Source organism: Megalobrama amblycephala, linkage group LG13 (genome assembly GCF_018812025.1).
Source record: "Megalobrama amblycephala isolate DHTTF-2021 linkage group LG13, ASM1881202v1, whole genome shotgun sequence".
Taxonomy (NCBI): domain Eukaryota; kingdom Metazoa; phylum Chordata; class Actinopteri; order Cypriniformes; family Xenocyprididae; genus Megalobrama; species Megalobrama amblycephala.
The window spans coordinates 1873485-1894517 of record NC_063056.1 but is presented as its reverse complement, the minus strand read 5'-3'; the positions used below and the strand labels follow the sequence as shown (position 1 = coordinate 1894517).

The window sequence follows — 21033 nt, the reverse complement described above, 5'->3', positions numbered from 1 at the left end:
GGAACTTGACTGGCCTGCACAGAGTCCTGATCTCAACCCGACAGAACACCTTTGGGATGAATTAGAGCGGAGACTGTGAGCCAGGCCTTCTCGCCAACATCACTGCCTGACCTCACAAATGCGCTTGTAGAAGAATGGTCAAAAATTCCCATAAACACACTCCTAAACCTTGTGGAAAGCCTTCCCAGAAGAGTTGAGGCTGTTATAGCTGCAAAGGGTGGCCAACTCCGTATTAAACCCTACGGATTAAGAATGGGATGTTATTAAAGTTCACGTGCATGTAAAAACTTTTGGCAATATAGTGTAGGTCCCACTGGCAAGCTTCAGCAACCGACAAACGACCAGGTCAGCTGAGAAAATCAACAGCAGTTGATGATAGACAAATGACAAGGGCTGTGAAAAAAAACCCCTCTAAAATAAATGTCAGTAAAATCACCAGCAAACTCCAGAAAGCTGGAGTGATGCTCTCACAATCTGCTGTTCAGAGGAGACTTCACCAACAGAATTACAGAGGATACATGGCAAGATCAAACATCTGATCAGTACCAAAAATAGGAAAGCCAATTTGAATTTGCAATAACACACAGAGATGAGCCAGTCGAGTTTTAGAACAGAGTTTATTGGACAGATGAGACAAAGATTAACCTTTATCAAAGTGGGAAAGCAAAAAGTGTGGAGAAAAAAAGAAACTGCAAATGATCCAAGGCATACAACTTCATGTGGAAAGCATGGTGGAGGTCGTGTTATGTCCTGGGCATGCATGTCTGCCTCTGGAACAGGCTCATTCATCTTTATTGACGACTTAAAGAGATGACTGAAGAGAAACATAAAAAAACATCATAACCTGAAGAAAATGGCAAATCTATGGCTGTCAATAGAATAAAATAATTCTGATTTAATCTCATATTTTATGATCTTTCCTAAGCTTTCCTAAAAACTCTTTTATTTAATTTTATTTGCTAAAATAAATTGTTCTGGCTCTGCTTTCTGAAGACACATTTGAAATCTTTGAAAAATACAGCTATAAGCCACTCAAGTCTGTGTCTTTTAAACAGTAAGCAATTTATTCATACTGAATGGGAAACTGCTGTGTGGCATGAAATATTCACAACCAATAAGAAAGAACATACCGATTTTTCTGCTTAACAGTAATGATTATTATCTTTATCTCAAAATATATCATATTTGCAACAATTTTCAAATTGTTTTTCCAGTGGAAATCCACCAATAACCATTAGGTAATTTAATTAACGTTGCTTTTTTGGCCTGTTCCCAGCTCTTATTTCTCTAACTTCTTCTTGTTCTTTTAGCAAATGTTGACATAAAGATGGTATTGTCTTTATTATATACATATATTTACGACTTGATTGTTAGTTTTTCAATTTGAAAAATTTAGGAGAACATAAAACTTTAGAGGAGCAAATGTATCAAATAATTCATTTTTCCTTAATAAAGTGGTATGAATAGACATTTACAAGCAAAATTAAAAAAAAAAAAAAAAAAAATACACTAGGCTTTAAATATTTCTGCTTAAAACTGAAAACTTTATTTAATATTATGAAATTATTTATATTTTAAAGGGTAGGTAACGCACACAGTTTCTACCGATCTCATGTTAATCTTGAGTACATATAGAGTAACAATGCATCCTTCATATCTCTGAAAAGTCTTTAGTTTTATCATATTTATAAAAGATACATGTCTGCCGTCAGTGTTGTGAGCGGAGCTAAAGAATCACGAGCGCACGCAGCTTTTGCGTAGAGATCGTCTCCAAGCTGTGACATCATTATAAATAAAAAGGGAACAAAAACGTTTGTGTCGTTTACATTATATGCACTTGCGTACCGATTGCCAACAAAACACAGACATCTAATGCAGCTTTACTCACCACCCACGATCTGCAAATCCAGCGCCGAACTGGGACTTGTTTGCAAAGCATTCAAACAAACAAACATACATGCACAACTCCATTGCTGCTCCGGAAAAACAAACTTCATCCTCCGTTCTCTTAACGCTGGGTTCATTGGGAAGCTAAAAAAGGTAATCTTTCCCTCACAACCAAAAACACACTCCTTCGGTGACAGGAGCTAAGTCTCATTTCGGAGGCTGCGTCCTCCAGAAGTCGCATTTGACGCCTGCATACGTCATCAATGATGTCTTATTTAAGAAAAAGTAACTGTAATAAAATTGACTGATATTCATTGTGAGGTGTAAAATACTGTCATTTCTTTCTTAAGTTGCAATCTAATGGTTATTTTTCTTAAATGAGACCGATGAGGTATGCAGCCTTCAAAGGGTGCAGCCCCTGAATTGGGACACAGCCATTGTTGAAAAATCTCTCGGCTTCCGTATCCCGAACGAAACGCGTTGATGGGCGTGCTCTTGCTCTTGCTCTGGGTGATGTGTGTGTGTGTGCACTTATCAGAGAGAAGTGCCCATATAAGGAATTCCACCCTTTATTACATGACAAAGGGCCATACTCAAAAAAAAAAAAAAAAAAAAACTCTTAGAAACCGGAAGTAGTGTATTTGGCACAGAAATACTCCGTCATACGTCCAACTCGTGTTTTGAAACTTTTTGCCATGTTTAGCATGAGAAAGCAACTCCTTAACAGTGTAAATAAGTCAGAATGCATGAAATAGCATTAACCCCCCCTCCCCCTTTTAAACGTTGAATTAAAAATTTAATTACCAATAACAACCAGAGAAAGGAAATATGTTCTGCATAATGCAGGACGTTTAATTATAAAAAAAACCCGAAATGCAATAGGACTTTTATTCTGAAATTTTTTTTACTGCTTCCTGCCGCTCATTCAAACAGATGAGGGAGATAAAATATGCCCTCTTGCAACCATCTAAAACATATTACAATATAGTAAACTTTGTCATAATTCATCATCAGTAGATCATAAGCAATAGCTGTAGACTCACACAACAGTGCTAATTAACTAATTAGTGGTTAGTTTGGTTTATTTAATAATAATAATTATTACGTTTATAACATTTTTGTCCTGTTATTATTTTTTGTTGTTGCAACTACAGGAAAGCATAAAGTGGCGAGAGATGAATCCACCAAACCCATATACGGCTGCCAGGTGATTATCCAGTCCGAGCAGGAGAGGCAGATGATGAAGATTTACAGGAAAGAGGAGAAGAAGGAGAGGAAACGTGAGAAACGAGGAGATGAGGGGGAATCCTGTGAAAGCACTTTTCATTTTGACCCCATGGAGCTGAGACTGCAGAGGTGAGCATCTCTCTCTCTCTCTCTCTCTCTGTGTCTCTCTTTCTCTCTTTCTCATTATGGGAACAAGCACCTCTCTACATATCAGAGTGTGGCCTATTGAAAAGAAGAGAGGGAGAAAGCTTGATAAAACTGCTATCTGGAGCTTTTGCAGAAGGGATTTTCTCTTAATGTTTAATTTCACAGGATGAAAAAGAGCAATGATCTGTTTAATTAAAAAATGCTGCCGTCCAAATGAGGCAGAGCATGAGGAGAGAGATTAGAGATGAGGTGTTAATACCTCACACGTCTCCTCAGCCTTTCAATCATCCCGCTGCAAGACAACAAGCAAACAAAAATAACTCTGAAAAATCCTGCTTTATATGAGATTCATGAGAAACGCACATGCGTCATACCTAAGACTGCTAAACATGCCACCCAGATGTCTCTCTTTTTAGTGTTTTAAGCATTTTATTGGACTAATAGGAGATTTGAGTGTTAATACATTTTATATACTGTCAAACTATATTTAATAAATATTAGTGTATGTAAGGATAATTATGCCCTCAGAAAGGTAACAGCTCTGTGTGCTCAAATCTTTTGATATTACAAAGTGCTTTCTAGAAAGAGAATTTAATGTTTGATATTCCCACAAATATCCACTGGGTAATTATCATTTTATTTGGAAACAAAATCCTGTTGTTTTGACATTTAACAATTGTTTCAAACATAATAAAAATGATTAAACACACACAAAAACAGGAAACATTTACTTTACCAAAAGAGTTTGCTACCTGAAAGGATGATGGTTTCATTATGATGATGATTTTTAATAGAATATTATTTTGCTTTAGTAAGAAATAGTTATGATGGTAACACACAAGCTGGGGACACAACTTCAAATCTTTTAAAGGGTGAATAAAAATGTACTAAAAACTTAAATTCTGAACTCGACACTGCAAGCATTCACTCACATTTGTGACTAAAAATAGATGTTCATCCTGGTGATCGTGTCTTATGTTGTCTTGTGCTTTACAATTAACATTTATCTGAAATAGAAAGCTTTTGCAGCATTTTACACTACTGTGGGATCAGTAAGAATTTATTTATTTAAGTAAATTAAAGAAATGTATACTTTAATTCAGCAAGGATGCATTACATTGATCAAAAGTGACAGTAAAGACATTTATAATGTTACAGAAGATTCTGTTTCAAATAAATGTTGTTCTTTTGAACTTTCTATTCATCAAATAATCCTGAAAAAAATGTACACAACTGTTCATCAAATCATCATATTAGAATGATTTCTGAAGGATCATGTGACACTGAAGACTGGAGTAATGATGCTGAAAATTCAGCTTTGATCACAGGAATAAATTACATCAAAATAGAAAACAGTTATTTTAAATTGTAATAATATTTTACAATATTACTGTTTTATTGTATTTTTAATCTAATAAATGCAGCCTTGGTGAGCAGAAGAGACTTTTAAAAACATTAAAAATCTTACCGATCCCACATTTTTATTATGCAAGTGAAGTATCAGTGGGATTTCAGTACAATAGTTTTCATTTTTCAATTAAATAAAAATCAAATCAATATTTTATCTAACCACCTCTTGCCAAGGTTGTTCCAAGCACCTTTGAGAAGTCACATGCAGTTTTTCTATAATTTTGTATTTTTTATACTCGATGTTGAGATCTGATCTCTTTTTGGCCATGGACTACTTGTTCATACAAAAATCTCACTGGATTATTAAATATATTTCCTTTTGACACCCTAAACCAAAAGATAATAAAAATAACCGTCTTAAAAGAAATATTGTTGTGAAGCAACTAATATGCTTAAACCCTTTGCTCAGTACTGTATATAAATGAAGTGTGTATCAGTGTGCATGCTGAAGTGTTGTCTTTCCTGTGTTAGGAGACAAAGGTGTGTCTCTCAAACAGTGTAAGGACACTAACGACTGACTTACAGCAGAGCACTTGAGCCAGGCAATCAGTTGTGTCATTTTAAACTCTGAAATATAATCCTGAGAGCTCAAGATCAGCTTTAGGGTCTCTGTGAACGCCCGATCACTGTTACCTGGTTCATGACCTGAACGCATGTGCAGATCTGATAGCAGAGCAGCATACACACAGATCAGGTTTATCTTAATCCCAAAGTTTTCTTTCTCTCCATTAATCAGCATTTCTCTCCTGACGTTATGACTTTGTACTTGAGTAGCTGGAATCTCTTAACTACGTCACACAAACTCTTGGCAACATTGTTCCATCTCTTCCATTTTTACATCATCTATGAAGCAAAGGCCTGGACCAGTGGAACAACATGTTCAATGCAATCTGCGCGGCAGTATGTGCATTGTGCAGTTAGAAAAATGTGTACTGTGCTGATGAGAACATTTACATCATGTGTATTGTATGTGTACCCTAGCATATGCGTAAAAACTGTAAAAGAATATTTTGGGCTTGACTTGAAGTCTAGTGCTCTTTTGTGGCTTATAGCTGTGAAACACCAAACGGACGGTTGGTCATCGGGCCATCATTGAGCATCTGACAGCCTTGTTTTTGCTAGTTGGCCTTTGGCTGTAGTGTTTGTAGTGCATTTAGCACAACTTTTTGGCTCCGATACAGAGGTGATTATACTAGATATCATCATGCAAAATTATTCAAATATGGGCAAAAGAATGCTGTCACACTCCAGGGTTTGTTTTGTTTTCTTTTAATTGTAATATATGTAAATTATTCAGCTTGTCTTCTTAATTAAAAATGTAATTATTTTAAACATGTATTTTAAACTTTTTAAACTACAATAACAACCCTAACCCTTCCTCCATATTTGATTTTCAGCCAAATTGAAATTCTCTTTTGGTCAAACGTCTTTTTGCCATTTCAGATTTAGACTGAGTTATATATGAATTTTGGTACACAATGAAAGACTACAATTTTACAAACTCTCCTGTGTTTAAATGTGTGTTAATGGAAGTGAATGAAACACATACAATACATTTGCTGTCATGCTTACATAAATGGCACTTTGCATGAATGAGGTGTGAAATACGGTTTGAAATTCCTGTATTTTTTTTAGCAAAGTATCAGTGAAAGGAGGCACTTAACCTTTAGAAAATGACTGTACATGTTTGGAGGTCAAACAGAATATTGTTTGAGCTGCATTATTATATTGTTTTATTTATGAGGTTTGCCATTTTTGCAGCTTTGTTACCAAAATGTCTAAATACAGTGTAAATCTCTGATTTTTATGAGTTATTAGTATCGAGAAATAAATGCATAAATAAGCATAAAATAAAGTAACTCATTAAAAATAATTGTTTTACTCCAATTTTAATCACATTTAGTGCTTAAATTTATTTATATTAAAAATATATTTGTTATATTTTGCATTTAAATTAAGATTTTGTATAGTCAAATATATAGTATACTAATTGTTATAGTACAAAAATTCAGTAACTACCATTTATTCTAGTCAAGAACCACCTATTTGGGAAGAAACCCTCTGACACGAAGTGACCAATCACAGTTACAATTTACATGACATTTAAGGAGTGGGCTGATCTAAAATCCACTATACTGCAGTCGGCACACTTGAGGCCCTGTCCAAATGGATCCCTAAGCCCTCACAATCTTCCTCTGAGTCCACACTTTAGTGACGCAATGTGGAGCTCGCTTTAGTGCCACCTCAGCAAAAGCGTGCATCGAGGGCGCATATCGACCGCAAAGGGGGCGCTTGCGATCACCCCTCTGAAACCTAAAATAACAAATGGGACACCCTTAACAGCGGCAGCCATTGTAAGTCCACAAGACCACAAGTGCCATAAAGTGTGCCATTTGGGACAGGACCTGATATAAATCCGTGCACCCTTACTCCCTAAAGCCAACCAATCACATTGGAGCTTGCATTTTTGAGAAAGTGTTCTCCATTTTGCCTCCAGAATGTACAACGTGTCCCATGAGCCATGAACATGCCGTCTGAGATTTATGAAAAGGTTTAACATGTCTATAAAAGGGTTTAAAGGTGCCATAGAATTGAAAATTGAATTTACAGTGGCATAGTTAAATAACAAGAGTTCAGTACATGGAAATGACATACAGTGAGTCTCAAACTCCATTGTTTCCTCCTTCTTATGTAAATCTCATTTGTTTAAAAGACCTCCGAAGAACAGGCGAATCTCAACATAACACTGACTGTTACGTAACAGTCGGGATCATTAATATGTACGACCCCAATATTTGCATATGCCAGCCCATGATCAAGACAAGACAAGACAAGACAATACAAGAGCCGTCGCTATTTTAATTTTTAAACACTTGCAGTCTGTATAATTCATAAACACAACTTCATTCTTTATAAATCTCTCCAACAGTGTGTAATGTTAGCTTTAGCCCGTTAGCCACGGAGAATAGCCTCAAACTCATTCAGAATCAAATGTAAACATCCAAATAAATACTATACTCACATGATCTGAAGCATGCATGCAGTATGCATGACGAACATCTTGTGAAGATCCATTTTGAGGGTTATATCAGCTATGTGAACTTTGTAAATGCACTTGTATTATAGTCGAGAGCGCGAGCAATTAAAGGGGCCACAGCCTGAATCGGCGCATATTTAATGATGCCCCAAAATAGGAAGTTAGAAAAATTAATTTAAAAAAAATCTATGGGGTATTTTGAGCTGAAACTTCACAGACACATTCAGGGGACACCTTAGACTTATATTACATCTTGTGAAAAAGCATTCTAGGGCACCTTTAATATGTTTTGTTACAGATATTTCAATGATAGATGGCTCAGAACTTATTAGTTATGTTATCAAAAAACATCTGCTCTCATATTTTCCTGTGTTAGGTGAGACGAAATGCTGCTCTGTGTTTGATGGGTCTCGATTGCCTGTGAAGTCTGTTGATGTGAATCTCTGTATTTGTGTGTAGGGAGCAGGCCTTGCTGACGGCACGCTATTCCCCAGTGTTAGGCCGGCACAGAGACTACGAGCGCATTCGTTACCCTCACGTTTATGATTCTTACGCTGAAGCCATCATGACCTCTGCATTCGTCGGAGGAGCCAAGGTAAAAGCACACACCCGCTGCTCACACTAATCTGACTCTTGTGTCTGGACACAGAGGAAAAATAAATCTCCACTCTTAAATGCGAAATCTCTCCCCAGTGCTTTGTTTACTCAGCATCATGCCAATCTGTTCAATTATATCACATTATCACACACTACATTACCCAGAGCCTTTGTTTTTAATCCAGTTTTTATGACGTCTTAATTAAAATTCCTGCTGCAGGCCATCTTCCAGCGATTGAAATGAATTCATTTGGGCCTCATCTTTTTCCTGTGGGTGGGGTGGGGTGGGGTGGGACAGGTGGTTTAGGGCCAGTACGTTCTAGAGCTTTCCAGTGCGCATGTGGTGTTGCTCGCTATGTGGACAAGTGTGTGTACATGGACTTTAAAGGTAGTAGATCTCAATACCTTAATTTAAGCCCACCTTGAGGTCAACTGAGTGTGTATTGGAGTTCTAAATTTCCCCGCAGTGATCGTATCTACAGTAAACTTCGTGAGCTGTCATGTTACAATAGGTGGGACTTTCCATTAATGAGGTATAAAATAGGGGTTGAAATCTTACCACAACAAACATTTTTTGAATGGTAATAATAAATGAAATACTTGTAGAAGAGCTGCATGATTAATCATTAAAGGAGCACAATCTCGATTCAGACACCCACGTGATCTCATTCCTAAATGACAACAATTTGACAAGTATGATCATTCAGATCTGTGTTGGCGCTGCCGCTGATCCAGAGAGAGCAGTTGTCATGTATAGGTACGAAATACACAGTATTATTATTTCTGTGTTAAAAATATTCATATTCATCAGTACTGGATAAAAGTTTATAGTTCAGATATAAACACTGATGTACTGTCTACAGTAGTGATCAAAATAGAGCAAATCACCTTTCGAAAGTAACATGGTGCTTCAAATAACAATTGTGTCGATTGCATCGTTACACCAATAGGTGGTGACAAATGTCTGTTAAAAATGTATTTGTCATTGAATCTTTCATTCAAGAGATTTGTTCAAAAACGCAGATTCATCCAGTAATGAAACAAGTGTTTATGAGTTAAGGCCTTTGCACACTGAGTCCGAAATTTGTATGTGAAATTTTCGGACTCAGTGTGCAAAAGCCTGAAGTCATTGAATCATTCATTCAAAATGTTTTTTTTAAATAAAATAGACTGCAGCAATTAAGATTTTGTGAGAACCTCTAGTAAATTACATGTTATTTTGTTTAGTTGTCAGTTCAGAATCATGGGGGAATCGTGATATTTTTTTATAAACTAAAAAAATCGTGATTCTCAGTTTGTCGAGAAACTTGCAGCTCTAAATTGTAAGGAGATAAGTGCCGAAGTTTTGTCCAGAAGAAGAATATGTATGAGAAATAACAATCATGCTTTGCTTCGCAAGCACCACTACTACTACTACAACTATTACAAATTATTATTTTTATTATTATTATTATTATTGAGTAGGGGTGTAACAGTACATGTGTTCATCCCGAACCATACGTTATGGATGTCGCGGTTCAGTTCGTACAGTCAGATGGCGAATATGGTCAGTCACAGGCGATTCACACTCCAATCCAGAAGGGGGCGCACACGGTAATGCAACGTTGTTTGTTAACCGCCAAAAAAAAGCGCAGAACAAGAACAGATGATCTAGATATGAGTGTAATCTCTCAACCAGTGTTTAAACTGCGGAAAGACATCAATAAAACAGCTTGAGAATAATATCTCACGTAGCATTACATTTACCACAGGCAAGTCATCTAGTGTCCACAGCTTGTCAGTTCACTAGAGAAATGAACTCTAGAGGGAGCATTTCACTAAATACATGCACTATATTACCTTATATATTCATTATATTTACCTTACCTGTTAGTGATGTCTTAATTACTTAATATATGTTTAAATAAATTTGTCATGAAAACATGTTATGACAGTAAATGATTATATTTCAAAAATGAATTGGAGTGATAATTGTATAATTCGATTTAGAAGTTAATGCAAAACCTCCCTTATGTGCAATACATGTTATTTTTTATTATTTGAGTGTTGAGAAATGTAATAGTTTGGGCTCTGTTGTTAATTGTAACCTTTAATATTATGATATGCAAGAAAGGGCTCCATATATCCCTATATATCCTTAAGAAAATGTTAATTATAGTTTAATTTATTTATAGAGAGAGACAAAGTTTGTTCAATAAACCACTGTTTAATTTGTTAACTGTTTAATAAAATGAAGAAAATAGCGATTTTATGTTTAGTTTTCTCCCCCTGCTGTACCGAACCGTGACATCAATACCGAGGTCCCGTCACGTTTGTGTACCGTTACACCCCTATTATTGAGCTCTGTTTGAATGCTCACAATGACAAAACAATGATTTGGTCTCTGGCAATGTGTTTAGATCAACAACATGTGACTAAGATGAGTAGCATTGCCAGATATGATGACGTATGATGCTGTCTACTGTGATCAGCAGCTGATTATGACACATTCATTAGTTCGGCATATGCTCTCAGTTTGGTGAAAATGAGTTGTAATTATAGGAGCTGGAGGAAGTGCAGCACGCTAAAATTAGATATTCATTCTCCTAATTCTATAAATGATTTTCATAAGAGAATGTATAGCAAGCCCAGCTCAACCTGATGCATTCTGCTACTCAAAGCAAACATAGAAAAGATGTGCTGATTGCGTTATGACTGATATTTCATATCACTGAATCACTGCACTTTCAGTTAATTTCAGCAGTAATAAAGCCCACTGGTGGCCGCAGCCCTCAACGTTGGTCTGCACCGTTTAGTTTGAGACGGTTGCCGAGAGCTAATGCATGATGAAGGTTTAATTGTATGTGTTTTTGTGTAATTATGTCCTCTCTGCTGTGCCGGCAGATGCTGCTGCCCGAGGGGATCAGAAGAGAGAATAATAAGATGTACGAGGAGGTTCAGATCCCCCCCAACGAGCCCATGCCCATTGGGTTTGAGGAGAAACCCGTGTACATCTCGGAGCTGGACGAGGTCAGTGGCGGCTTATTTACAGCTGTTGACATTTATCAGTGCTTGTGTTCACACTGCATGAGCTCTTCTCAACTAATCCCACTCATTCCTCCTGTTCATATTGACTGATGGCATTATGCCTAAAATCTCCTCCAAATGGAGTCAGATGCAGCATGTGATGGTTTGCAGCAGCGAGTTATGTTTGTGTTCTGTTCTGTGGATTGGAGAACTGTCTTAATTTGTTTTATGCAGACTAGAAGATATCAGCCTGTTTTTGGCGTGATCCGTGTGACATGGGGTGTTGTGATGATTCGTAAATGACTGTTTTATCTCGTATAGTGTGTCATAGTGGACGACAACTGACGCCACGCCTGCAGTTCTTCACAATGTCACGACTGAAAGACTAGCATGTTTAATTTTTCTACGGGCCTCCACGACGGGTTCTGTCACATCTGTGACATTGACCAACAGGAGCACAGCTTTCAAACATGGCGAAACAAAAGAGCGACGATAGTATTGGTGCTGCTAGGTGAAGTTATGTGATGGAGGAAAGGTTTGTGGAGTGATGGCAATAACACTTCAGCCTTTATGATGTTTTCTTGAGGCACTGCCACCACAGAGAAAAAGGCTACAGAAGCTGTTTGTTTACGCTCTTGTTTCTGGAAGTCAGTCCGTCTAGCCTTCTTGATGACGTCACACACATCGTTTAAGAGGGCAAGCGTTGATTGGTCGGCAAGCAACATGTTTCTTGTCCACGAAACAACAAGAATTTAGGAGTCAAAATTGCAAAATCCTACACAGTGACTATCATAACAGACAAAAATATATGTTTTATTCTAGCTTCATGCATTCTTTTTTTTATCAACACTTGAAAAATCACGCTTTTGTCAAAGACTACATCTGGATCGGATTCAGAACCATGATCAAAAACACAGATGGAGTAGATCGAGTCCATCAACAGCCCCAAATCTTCACAGTCCTATACCTCATCCTGGGTTGACATTTATGGAGTCAAATTAATGCCTTAAAGTTTTGCACAAAAATAAAGTTTTGCAAAACAAAAAAAAAATACTTTATTTTTGTTTGCAAAACATTTTTTTATTGCTCAATTCTTTTTTTTTGTTTTGTTTTGCAAAACTTTATTTTTGTGCAAAACTTTAAGGCATTAATTTGACTCCATAGACATTTCATTCAGTAACGTTAGGCAGTTTTGATTTATATGATGTTTAATGTTGATGATCGTTGTATTTTACATATGCATCTGCTTACTTATACTATCGCTTGTTTCTGCTCTTCTTCGCCTGTGTTTTGATCAGGAGATTCAGTACTCTTTCAGAAGATGCGTAATAACGCCCCCTACCGTATAACAGTGAAAGCACTGAAAACCAGAAAATTCCGTCAATGGCGGGGAAAGAGTTAAAGGCACAATATGTATGATTTTTAGATTCAAATATCCAAAAACCACTAGAAGAATGCTATATATTTTGTTGACTTGTGTACTAACATTATCCCAAATGTTTCCAGCAATGTTTAAATCCAGCTTTTTTAACCAGTGTGATGTCCCACGTCATTGCGTCACATGTCACTGACGTCATATAAGCGCTACCCTTGATTTCCGTACACTGTAAAAAGTAATACTCTATATCTACTCGATACAAATTTGGCAACAACAGTTTACAAGCAATATTATTAATTAAATTCAACAAATATAATTGAGTTAGAATTAATCAAATGAATTCCTTAGATGGCAGCCATTTAAAACGAGTAAAATTTAAGTAAAATTTAAACAAAAAATATCTCAATAACAGACAGGCGTCAAAGATGAATTAAGAACTCTTTATTTTTATTTTTGCTAGCATTGAAGACACCTGATGATAACAAGCAGAATCACTGAAGGAAAGAGAAACACAAGAATTAACAGAGGTTTAGATGTTGATGTTGATTTTATTGAAAATCTTCATTATGGTGATCAGTATTTCATTTATTTGGCCAGTTTGACTCTTTACTTTTTATGTCAGTTTGTGGGTTTTTGTAATGGTGTTTGCTAATTTTACACATTTTAAATGGTTGATTTTTAAGGAATTAATTTGATTAATTCTAACTCAATTTTTATATGTTGAATTTAATTAATAATATTGCTTGTAATCTGTTGCTACAATTTTAGAGTGTAGAAAACATGGAGACAGCAAAGGTCGCTTTTATATATATTATGTGTTTTAATATATTATGCGTTTTAATATATTATGTGATCGTATTTTGTCAAGTGGCTAACATGGCATAATCAGAAAGAGCTTTATTTGTGGTAACAGTAATACAGAATATTTTAAAATTAATTGCCATTTAGCAACACACAACATCTAGCTTTTATTAATGATATTCTAATATCAGTCTAGCTTTACTGCAGTGTGTTACAAGTGTCTCAGACCAGCCACCGAGCAAACGTTAAACACAAGTTTAATCTTAATAATCAAGCATCAAAACGAAAGGAGCGGCAGCGGCCGACTGCGGCATATAGTAAACATAATAAAAACAACAACGTAAAATACCACAGTAAAATACTCTGCTTCATACCACAGTAGCATTAATAAAAGTTTAATAAAATAATTAGCTCATCCGTGAACATGAGTCCGTTGGATTGCTTTGCATCGGCTGTGGAGGTGAAGACCACAACTCCCATGATTCCACACTCGTTCACGGCATCATCAAGCTACGCCTTTGGTATTGTTTTGAATAAGCAGTGAAACTTGCATGGATTTCATTTCCCCTCCATTATAATGGTTACATTTTAGTCATCAAAAAGAATGGCTGATTAATTGAAATAATGAAACTTGTACAATTTAACGACAGTCAACAAAAGTTAAATTTTTAGGGCCCTATGAAATTCTTGTTTTCCATTTTAATTTTTCTGGATTCCATTTTAATTGGACCCTTTTTTTCTTTTGGCATATAACACCATAAATAGTCAGTTATGACCATTGAGAAGCTGAACAATGACATTTGCCCATGGCTCACTAGCCAACTCGATGAAAAAAAACAACCGCAAAGCATTCTCATCCTGGACATCAGCGTAATTCATATTCATACAGACATTTATATCATATTCAAAACCATGTGTGACTCGATCATGCTTGCAGCCCTTGAGTAGTGGACTTTTTTCATGGACTTCACACCAATGTACCAGTGCTTTTGACATCACTACTGAAGACTTAATGCCCATCCAAACCTGACTTGTGAAAACCTCCCTTCACCAACAGGAGTCCAGAGCAAAGAGGCTCACAAAGCCTCACTTTAGCAAATAGGCTAGGCTTGATTTTGACAGGAAAGTGCACAACAACCTCCTCGACGAACTAGAGGACATGCTGGCCGTGGCTTAGACTTTACTGTGGGTCTCCTTTAATTACAGTCATCAGTGTGTCAATCATAATGACAGCCGTGTGGTCATGCCTGAGCTACAAGGTATGTTCAGATTCACAAGATCGAGAGGGGCGACTCGCTGATTGGCAAAGTCTTGAGTTTAAACAGATTGATTAGTCATGCCTGCTGAGTTGTTTTGTGTCTTCTTCATTGAGGCTCAGCTGTTAATGGGTTTTAATTCATCAATCAGTCTTTAATGCACTATTTTTCCACTTATAATGTTAGTCAAGGTTTATTGAACCAAATATAGTCAGAAAAATATGTTTATATGTAAACAGCCTCTGTTATGATTGGCTAACTAACACATACTGGTGGAGTTAACACTGGCTCCACCTGAAAGCTGAAAAATTCTGCCTCCACAGGAAGACAACAAGGCACATCCGAGTCCAATGATCGTGTCACATCCTGTGCGTTTGATTCCGTGACTGTGGAAAAAAATATCTGCATCTGAAAGTTGCAGTTGGTGGTCAGTTTGTATGTTTTCAACTTGTTTTTTTTTTTTTTTTTGGTTGTTTCAGCAAATTTATTTTTTGTTAATTTGCTCTATAACAAACAAAAATATCTGTATCCATTTGAAATTAGAGGCACTGCATTTTAATTATTATCCAAACAAAGATGTTAGCATGAGCATTTGTTTTTGATCAAAATTAGATTTAAATATAGTGTTTAAAGTAAATACTTAATGGTCTGACTTGTGAAATTATGCTACATAAGACACACCTGCACAAAACAAAAACAGCTGACGGACTGAATGAATATGCAGATTCACTCTCTGACAGTAGGTGGTGCTTATGGAACAGCAGCGATATAGCATTTCTTTGGGTACCGCTGTACCACAAGTTAGTGCTTCGCTTATAAACACTACTTCACACAGAGAAAAGAGGGGAAAAAATGCCATTGAAACTTGTCTGAAGACAGTTCCCTTCCATAGGTATATTCATATAAACCCCAACTCCAATTCAGTATTTGGCTGATATTTTCCATCTTATTTTTGCACATCATGAACAGTGAGCTGCTCAACGGCCGGTGAAAAATAATAGGGATTGGACTCGGGCAGAAATCATGTTCATGGATGCGATTATTAACATTACTGTAGTATGAAGCAGAGCAGGAGCGAGTGTTGTGGAGCTGAACGAGGAGCTGGAGCGATTGATCAACACACGCCTCACGAGCAGCGGGACTTTTATTATGACACAGTCATTTTCCGGTCATGAGTATGAGGTAACACAGCTCTGTTTATCATATTAGATACATTTGAGAGTGTTGAAAATGATGTTATAACGTTACTCTGTGCGTTCGCTCGGCGGCTGCTGTGAGACACTGTTACACACTGCAGTAAGATAGATCGATTTTACAATATCATATTAAATGCTGGATGATTGTGTTGATAAATGGCATGCAATTCATTTTAAAACATATTGTATGATGGAGAAAATGCTGTATTACTGTTACTAAAAATAAAGCTGCATCTGATTATGCTATGTTAGCTACTTCACAAAATAGTGTTTTTCTCTGAGGCGTGGTAAAGCATGAGACTCGCAACAAATCAAGAAAATTAGATTTAAACAATAAGACTAAACGTGTTGAGCTATATAGCAATAATTAGTTTTCTGTCTATAAATATATCAAACAGGTCACGCCACAAGAATTATTATATTATTTTTACAACCTAAATGAATCATTGCTGAACTTACTTGAGCTGGACAAAGACACCATTTTTTTCTAGAGCTGCTGTGCATCCAAAGTTATGTTCCCTCTATCACAGTAAAGCTGCTTTGAAACACTCTGCATTGTAAAACGCACTATATAAATAAAAGTGACTTGACTGCTGGGTCAAATATGGACAAACCCGACCATGGGTTATTCTAACCTAGCATGTTGGGTTGTTCATTTACTGTAACTCAGCATAATGGGTTGATATATGAAATAAAATGTGTACAAACCTTTATTTCACTTAAGAAATGCACCATTTTTTTGGTGCTCTCTCCTGAAGAGGATTCAGAAATCCTGCACTCTGTGTAACTCAACAGCTGGGTTGCAGTAACACCGTCGCTGGGTTTTTATGTCGAGGGTTGTTTTGTTTTAACTGTAAATGAGATTAAACCAGCCATGGACCATGGCTGGGTAACAATAAAATTGGAAAGATAACCCAGGAAAATGACCCAACAGGCTCAACTCTGCATTTGGGTAGATAACCCAATGTTTTTATACAGATCTTAAAGCAGAACTAAGTAACTTCTTTTTACCTTCATAAATAGTTTTCTAAGTCCTTACGATGGTTAATTGACTTGTAGTGGTGTGTTTGAGGCGTGCACTAACCTCCTCTGGCACGTCTACACCAGAATACAGCACTTGCAAGTTGAGCTGCGCCGACCCGACACAATCTCGGCTCATGTTCACGTTCACGCGAGAGTGACAAAATGCTTTACAGTAATTCAAAAACAATGTATATATTATGACTTTATAAGACAATTTCGAAAATTACCCACCTCCATCGAGATTTCTTGTATTTGTAAAACTACTGCACTGGTGAGCGTTGTAGTCGTTGTAGTCCAGAGCTGTGCTTGGAGTATTTACGACAGTGTGATTCACTGAAGGAACCTGTAGGGGGAGCTTCGCAAATCTTACTGAGTTCCGCTTTAATACAGAGCACATTTTATACAATATTGCCAGTATATTCATGTAAACTCACTTAACATACAGTACATTTTAGAAGTAAAAATGAAACATTTAGACTTTTCCTTGAACTTTTGATATATAAGAGGTTATGGTACTATACGAATATCCTGTAAGTTTCAGAACTGAAAGCCTCCATTTTAGTCCAATAAAGGCTTTTTTTTGACACCAGACTCAGAGAACGACTGATCCTGGAATGTGCCTATAGGTGAAACTCCGCCTCCACAGAAGAAATCAACGCCTACTTCATCATTGCAGCATTAGCCCCGCCCACTGGTGTGTCAGTGAGATGAGGAGGAGAGAAGAGCGATACAGGACTAAAATAACATTACCTTTCAAAGCATCCTAATGCAGGAATATGGTTATTTATTTTCAACAATGTGAATGTCTCAGTTGAGCTTTATTTATTAGTATTCGGTTCATTTCACTGTGGATTCTTTGGTAAATCAGTCGCATTTCGGCGCAGGCTTTGCAAAAATACAAAAACAACAAAACGATCAAAGAACGCTCCCTTTACAATCGCTGGAGCTGTCAATCAAACATAGTGAGTTTATGAGTGACCGAGTTCTGGACTCGCACCAAAACTCCTGTTTTAATTCAATGAATCTCTTAGTTATATCGCATTTGCACTGTTAGTTAAGGCCTTTGCACACTGAGTCCGAAATTCGCATGCAAAAAATTCGCACGTTAAAAAATAAATTCGACCTCACGTTATGTCAATCACGTTTGCACACTGCCTCCGAAACTTTCGTCCGTCAAAAAAATATTCGGATCAGGTTCGATTTTCTGCTTTTTTCGCATCCGTAGCACGCATTTTGAGAGACATTTTGACAATTCAGAGCCACTGTACGCGAACGCAAAAATCCAGAATGCCATCTGACAAGTTGATCCACATCGTCTACAGCACAAAGCAGCAGCACTGAATGACAAACAATGTGCAGAATACAAAGAGACCGAATATAAAGACAGATTGTGCCAGCAGCAAAGCATCAAACTGATCCACTGACATCCTGAAGTAATCTTTGAAACGCTCGGATAATCCCGCAGCTCCTTGATGAGGTGAACTCTCCTTTCTCTCTATGCAATCTCAGGATTGGATGGACCCTATATTTCCTTTCTTTTTCTCTTTTTAAGAAGAGAGAGGACAACTAAATTGTGCTCACTGCTTGAAGACTTCATTTTGTATTGTTTTTTTTTTTTTTTTTTTTCGCAACAGATTCATTAATATGCATCGGACTCAGTGTGCAAGGTCTCTGTGTGTGATGAATTTTTAGGATTACGAATACGAACAAATGCATGCGAAAATTTCGGACTCAGTGTGCAAAGGCCTTTACGATAAAAGCATTCGTTAGTGTACAGAAATTGAGTTGCAATGACGAAATCACTGCTTTCATGAGCTCAACAACATGTCTGTGATCGGCAACATGTTCATCACTGCAACCTTTCATGCCACGATCTAAATATAATGCCATAGATCTAAATGTAATGCAGCACTTTTCATGATTAGTTAACTTTGAGAGCTGTAATAGTTAAAACATGCGCTAAAAGAGAGAGTAATACTGAGCTATTTCATATGCAAAGATGTCAGCGTTTACACTGAGGTCTCACAGCAGACACGCCCCTTAAAACAGAGCGTTCAAATCAGAGGCTAAAATCAGGCTAGGAAAAAATGCCTTTTATTTCTAAATTATGACAATTTTGATGTTAAAAGCATACTAACATTATAAGTGCACCGCAGGAAACATTATAAAACAATAAAACAACACAGTTCATGACCCCTTTAAAAGTAATTCAAGTGTAATCAACCGATTATTGCTGGTTGTAGTGCCACTGCTTTTTTGCGGGGGAATGGCGAAACTCAGACTGCCATCCCACGTTTCCACTGATACTGAAAGATGTCGACTCATAACATCAAAAGTGTTTCGATTCAGTGCCTTTACTTGTGTTTCCAGTACGTGAAATGACCAATGTGACGCTCTTTCTGTTTGTAATTCTGTCATGCTGTGAATCGATCTCTCCTGAAGACGATGCAGAAAGCCTGCGCTCTGTAATGTTGCCCCAGGTTGTTACGTCAGAGTATAGAGGAGGCGTGCAGTGAGACTCTTCCAGCCACTTACTCAGCAAAACTACCCAACACTGGAGAAATAACCCAAACATGATCAAATAGGCTCAACCCCATGTTTGGGTAGAAAACGTTACCCAGCATTTTTAGAGCACAAACATGTGAATCTGTCTTGTTCCAAACATGAAAGACTTTCTTTATTCTGTGGCACAACTTTTAACGTTTTGTGCATTTTTCAAAATGTTTTAGCAGAAAGTAAGTTTGGCACACGAGGGTCAGTAAATGATGCACATTTATTTGTAGGTTTAAATAAAATAATACAAATTCCAAGTTTTCAGTGTGGCTCAAATTAATTCACCAAAACAAAAATGCGATGCACAAAATCACAATGTTGCTTTTTGTGGCAGGTGCAGTTTCACAGAGCGATGGGGAATGACTCATCTGGAGTGACACAGTGACCTTGTCTGTTTTGTCACAAATATGCTAGGAAAAACAACCAAACCATCCATTATCATAACGACAAAAATATTTGTAGATATTTATTAATAATAATGAAAAAAAACCAAAAAACTTTTCCTCTTCCGAATACATTGTTTGGAATATAATAGATTATACTGTAGATCAGCTGGATCCACTGAAGTGCTTGTAATCATCAGAGACAGATGCATCTTTTCCATATTCAGGCATTAACATTTGTCCTCCTACTTGTTTTCAAGTCTACTAAATGGCCTGCAGGTGTGCTTGTGTGTGTGTCTGAACGACACACACTCCAGTGGAAGAGCAGACGCTTGAAGCTGCGGCTTTTAGTGGCTGCCACCGGTGTCAAACATAATAACTGCTCTGAGGGAGCGTTTGAAAGCAGGAGGGGTCAAACTACTGCCCTAATGGAGACAAAAATACGCTTGACTTGCCCGCTGTCGCCCACTTGAAGAAACCCAAGCAGCGGTTGAAAAATGAAAGCAGGAGAAATGTCCCGTTTCCGTTGTTATCGCGGCGCAAGATCTCAGATCATCGCTCATTTCATGTGTCGCTAACGCAGAGGACGTGATCTGGAGTCGTCCCGCGGCACAGAGGGATTGTGTTTGTGTGTTTTTGGTAAAGTAAAGCCAGCAGAATATCTGTCTCTCCTCCGTAAGAGGGTAAATATAAGAATGGACAGCACAGATTTATTTTCTGCCCCCGTGGGGCTCATTTCCAGCCTTGTGTTTTCCTCCCTTTCAGGAAACCATTAATTAAAGCGCCGAGCTTCACGGCGTAATCAATGATGCACCTTTCGTCCTAAATTTGGCTTTGTGGACAGTATTCTTTCTGCCTTTTCTTTCTTTCTTTGTTTTTTCTTTTTTCCTTTAAAAGACTACAGAACTATACATCACGGGTAAAGCAAACATCAAGTACTGTTTCACACGAGTTTCATCATAATCTCCCGGTCTTTCGGGTTTGTTTTCGTGGCGCTCGAACGGATCACTCTTCCCGTCTGGAGCGAGCGACAGAGATTGATATAAGCGGTGTGAATTAGTAGGAGAAGAGAAGTGCCTCTATTCATTAACTAAAGCCTCCGCAACTCAGAAACAAAGTGCTTCCCTTTTAT

At 37.3% G+C, this 21033-nt stretch overlaps 1 protein-coding gene across 2 annotated transcripts in view; it reads left to right on the top strand.

The window, feature by feature from the left end:
• Window positions 1-21033, top strand: part of ascc3 (activating signal cointegrator 1 complex subunit 3) — a 242887-nt gene that overhangs the window by 50472 nt on the left and 171382 nt on the right. For both annotated transcript variants that reach the window (XM_048152789.1, XM_048152790.1), the window contains exons 6-8: window positions 3042-3243; window positions 8168-8303; window positions 11189-11314. In XM_048152789.1, the coding sequence (XP_048008746.1) occupies window positions 3042-3243; window positions 8168-8303; window positions 11189-11314 (464 nt within the window). The remainder of the gene's footprint in view (window positions 1-3041; window positions 3244-8167; window positions 8304-11188; window positions 11315-21033) is intronic.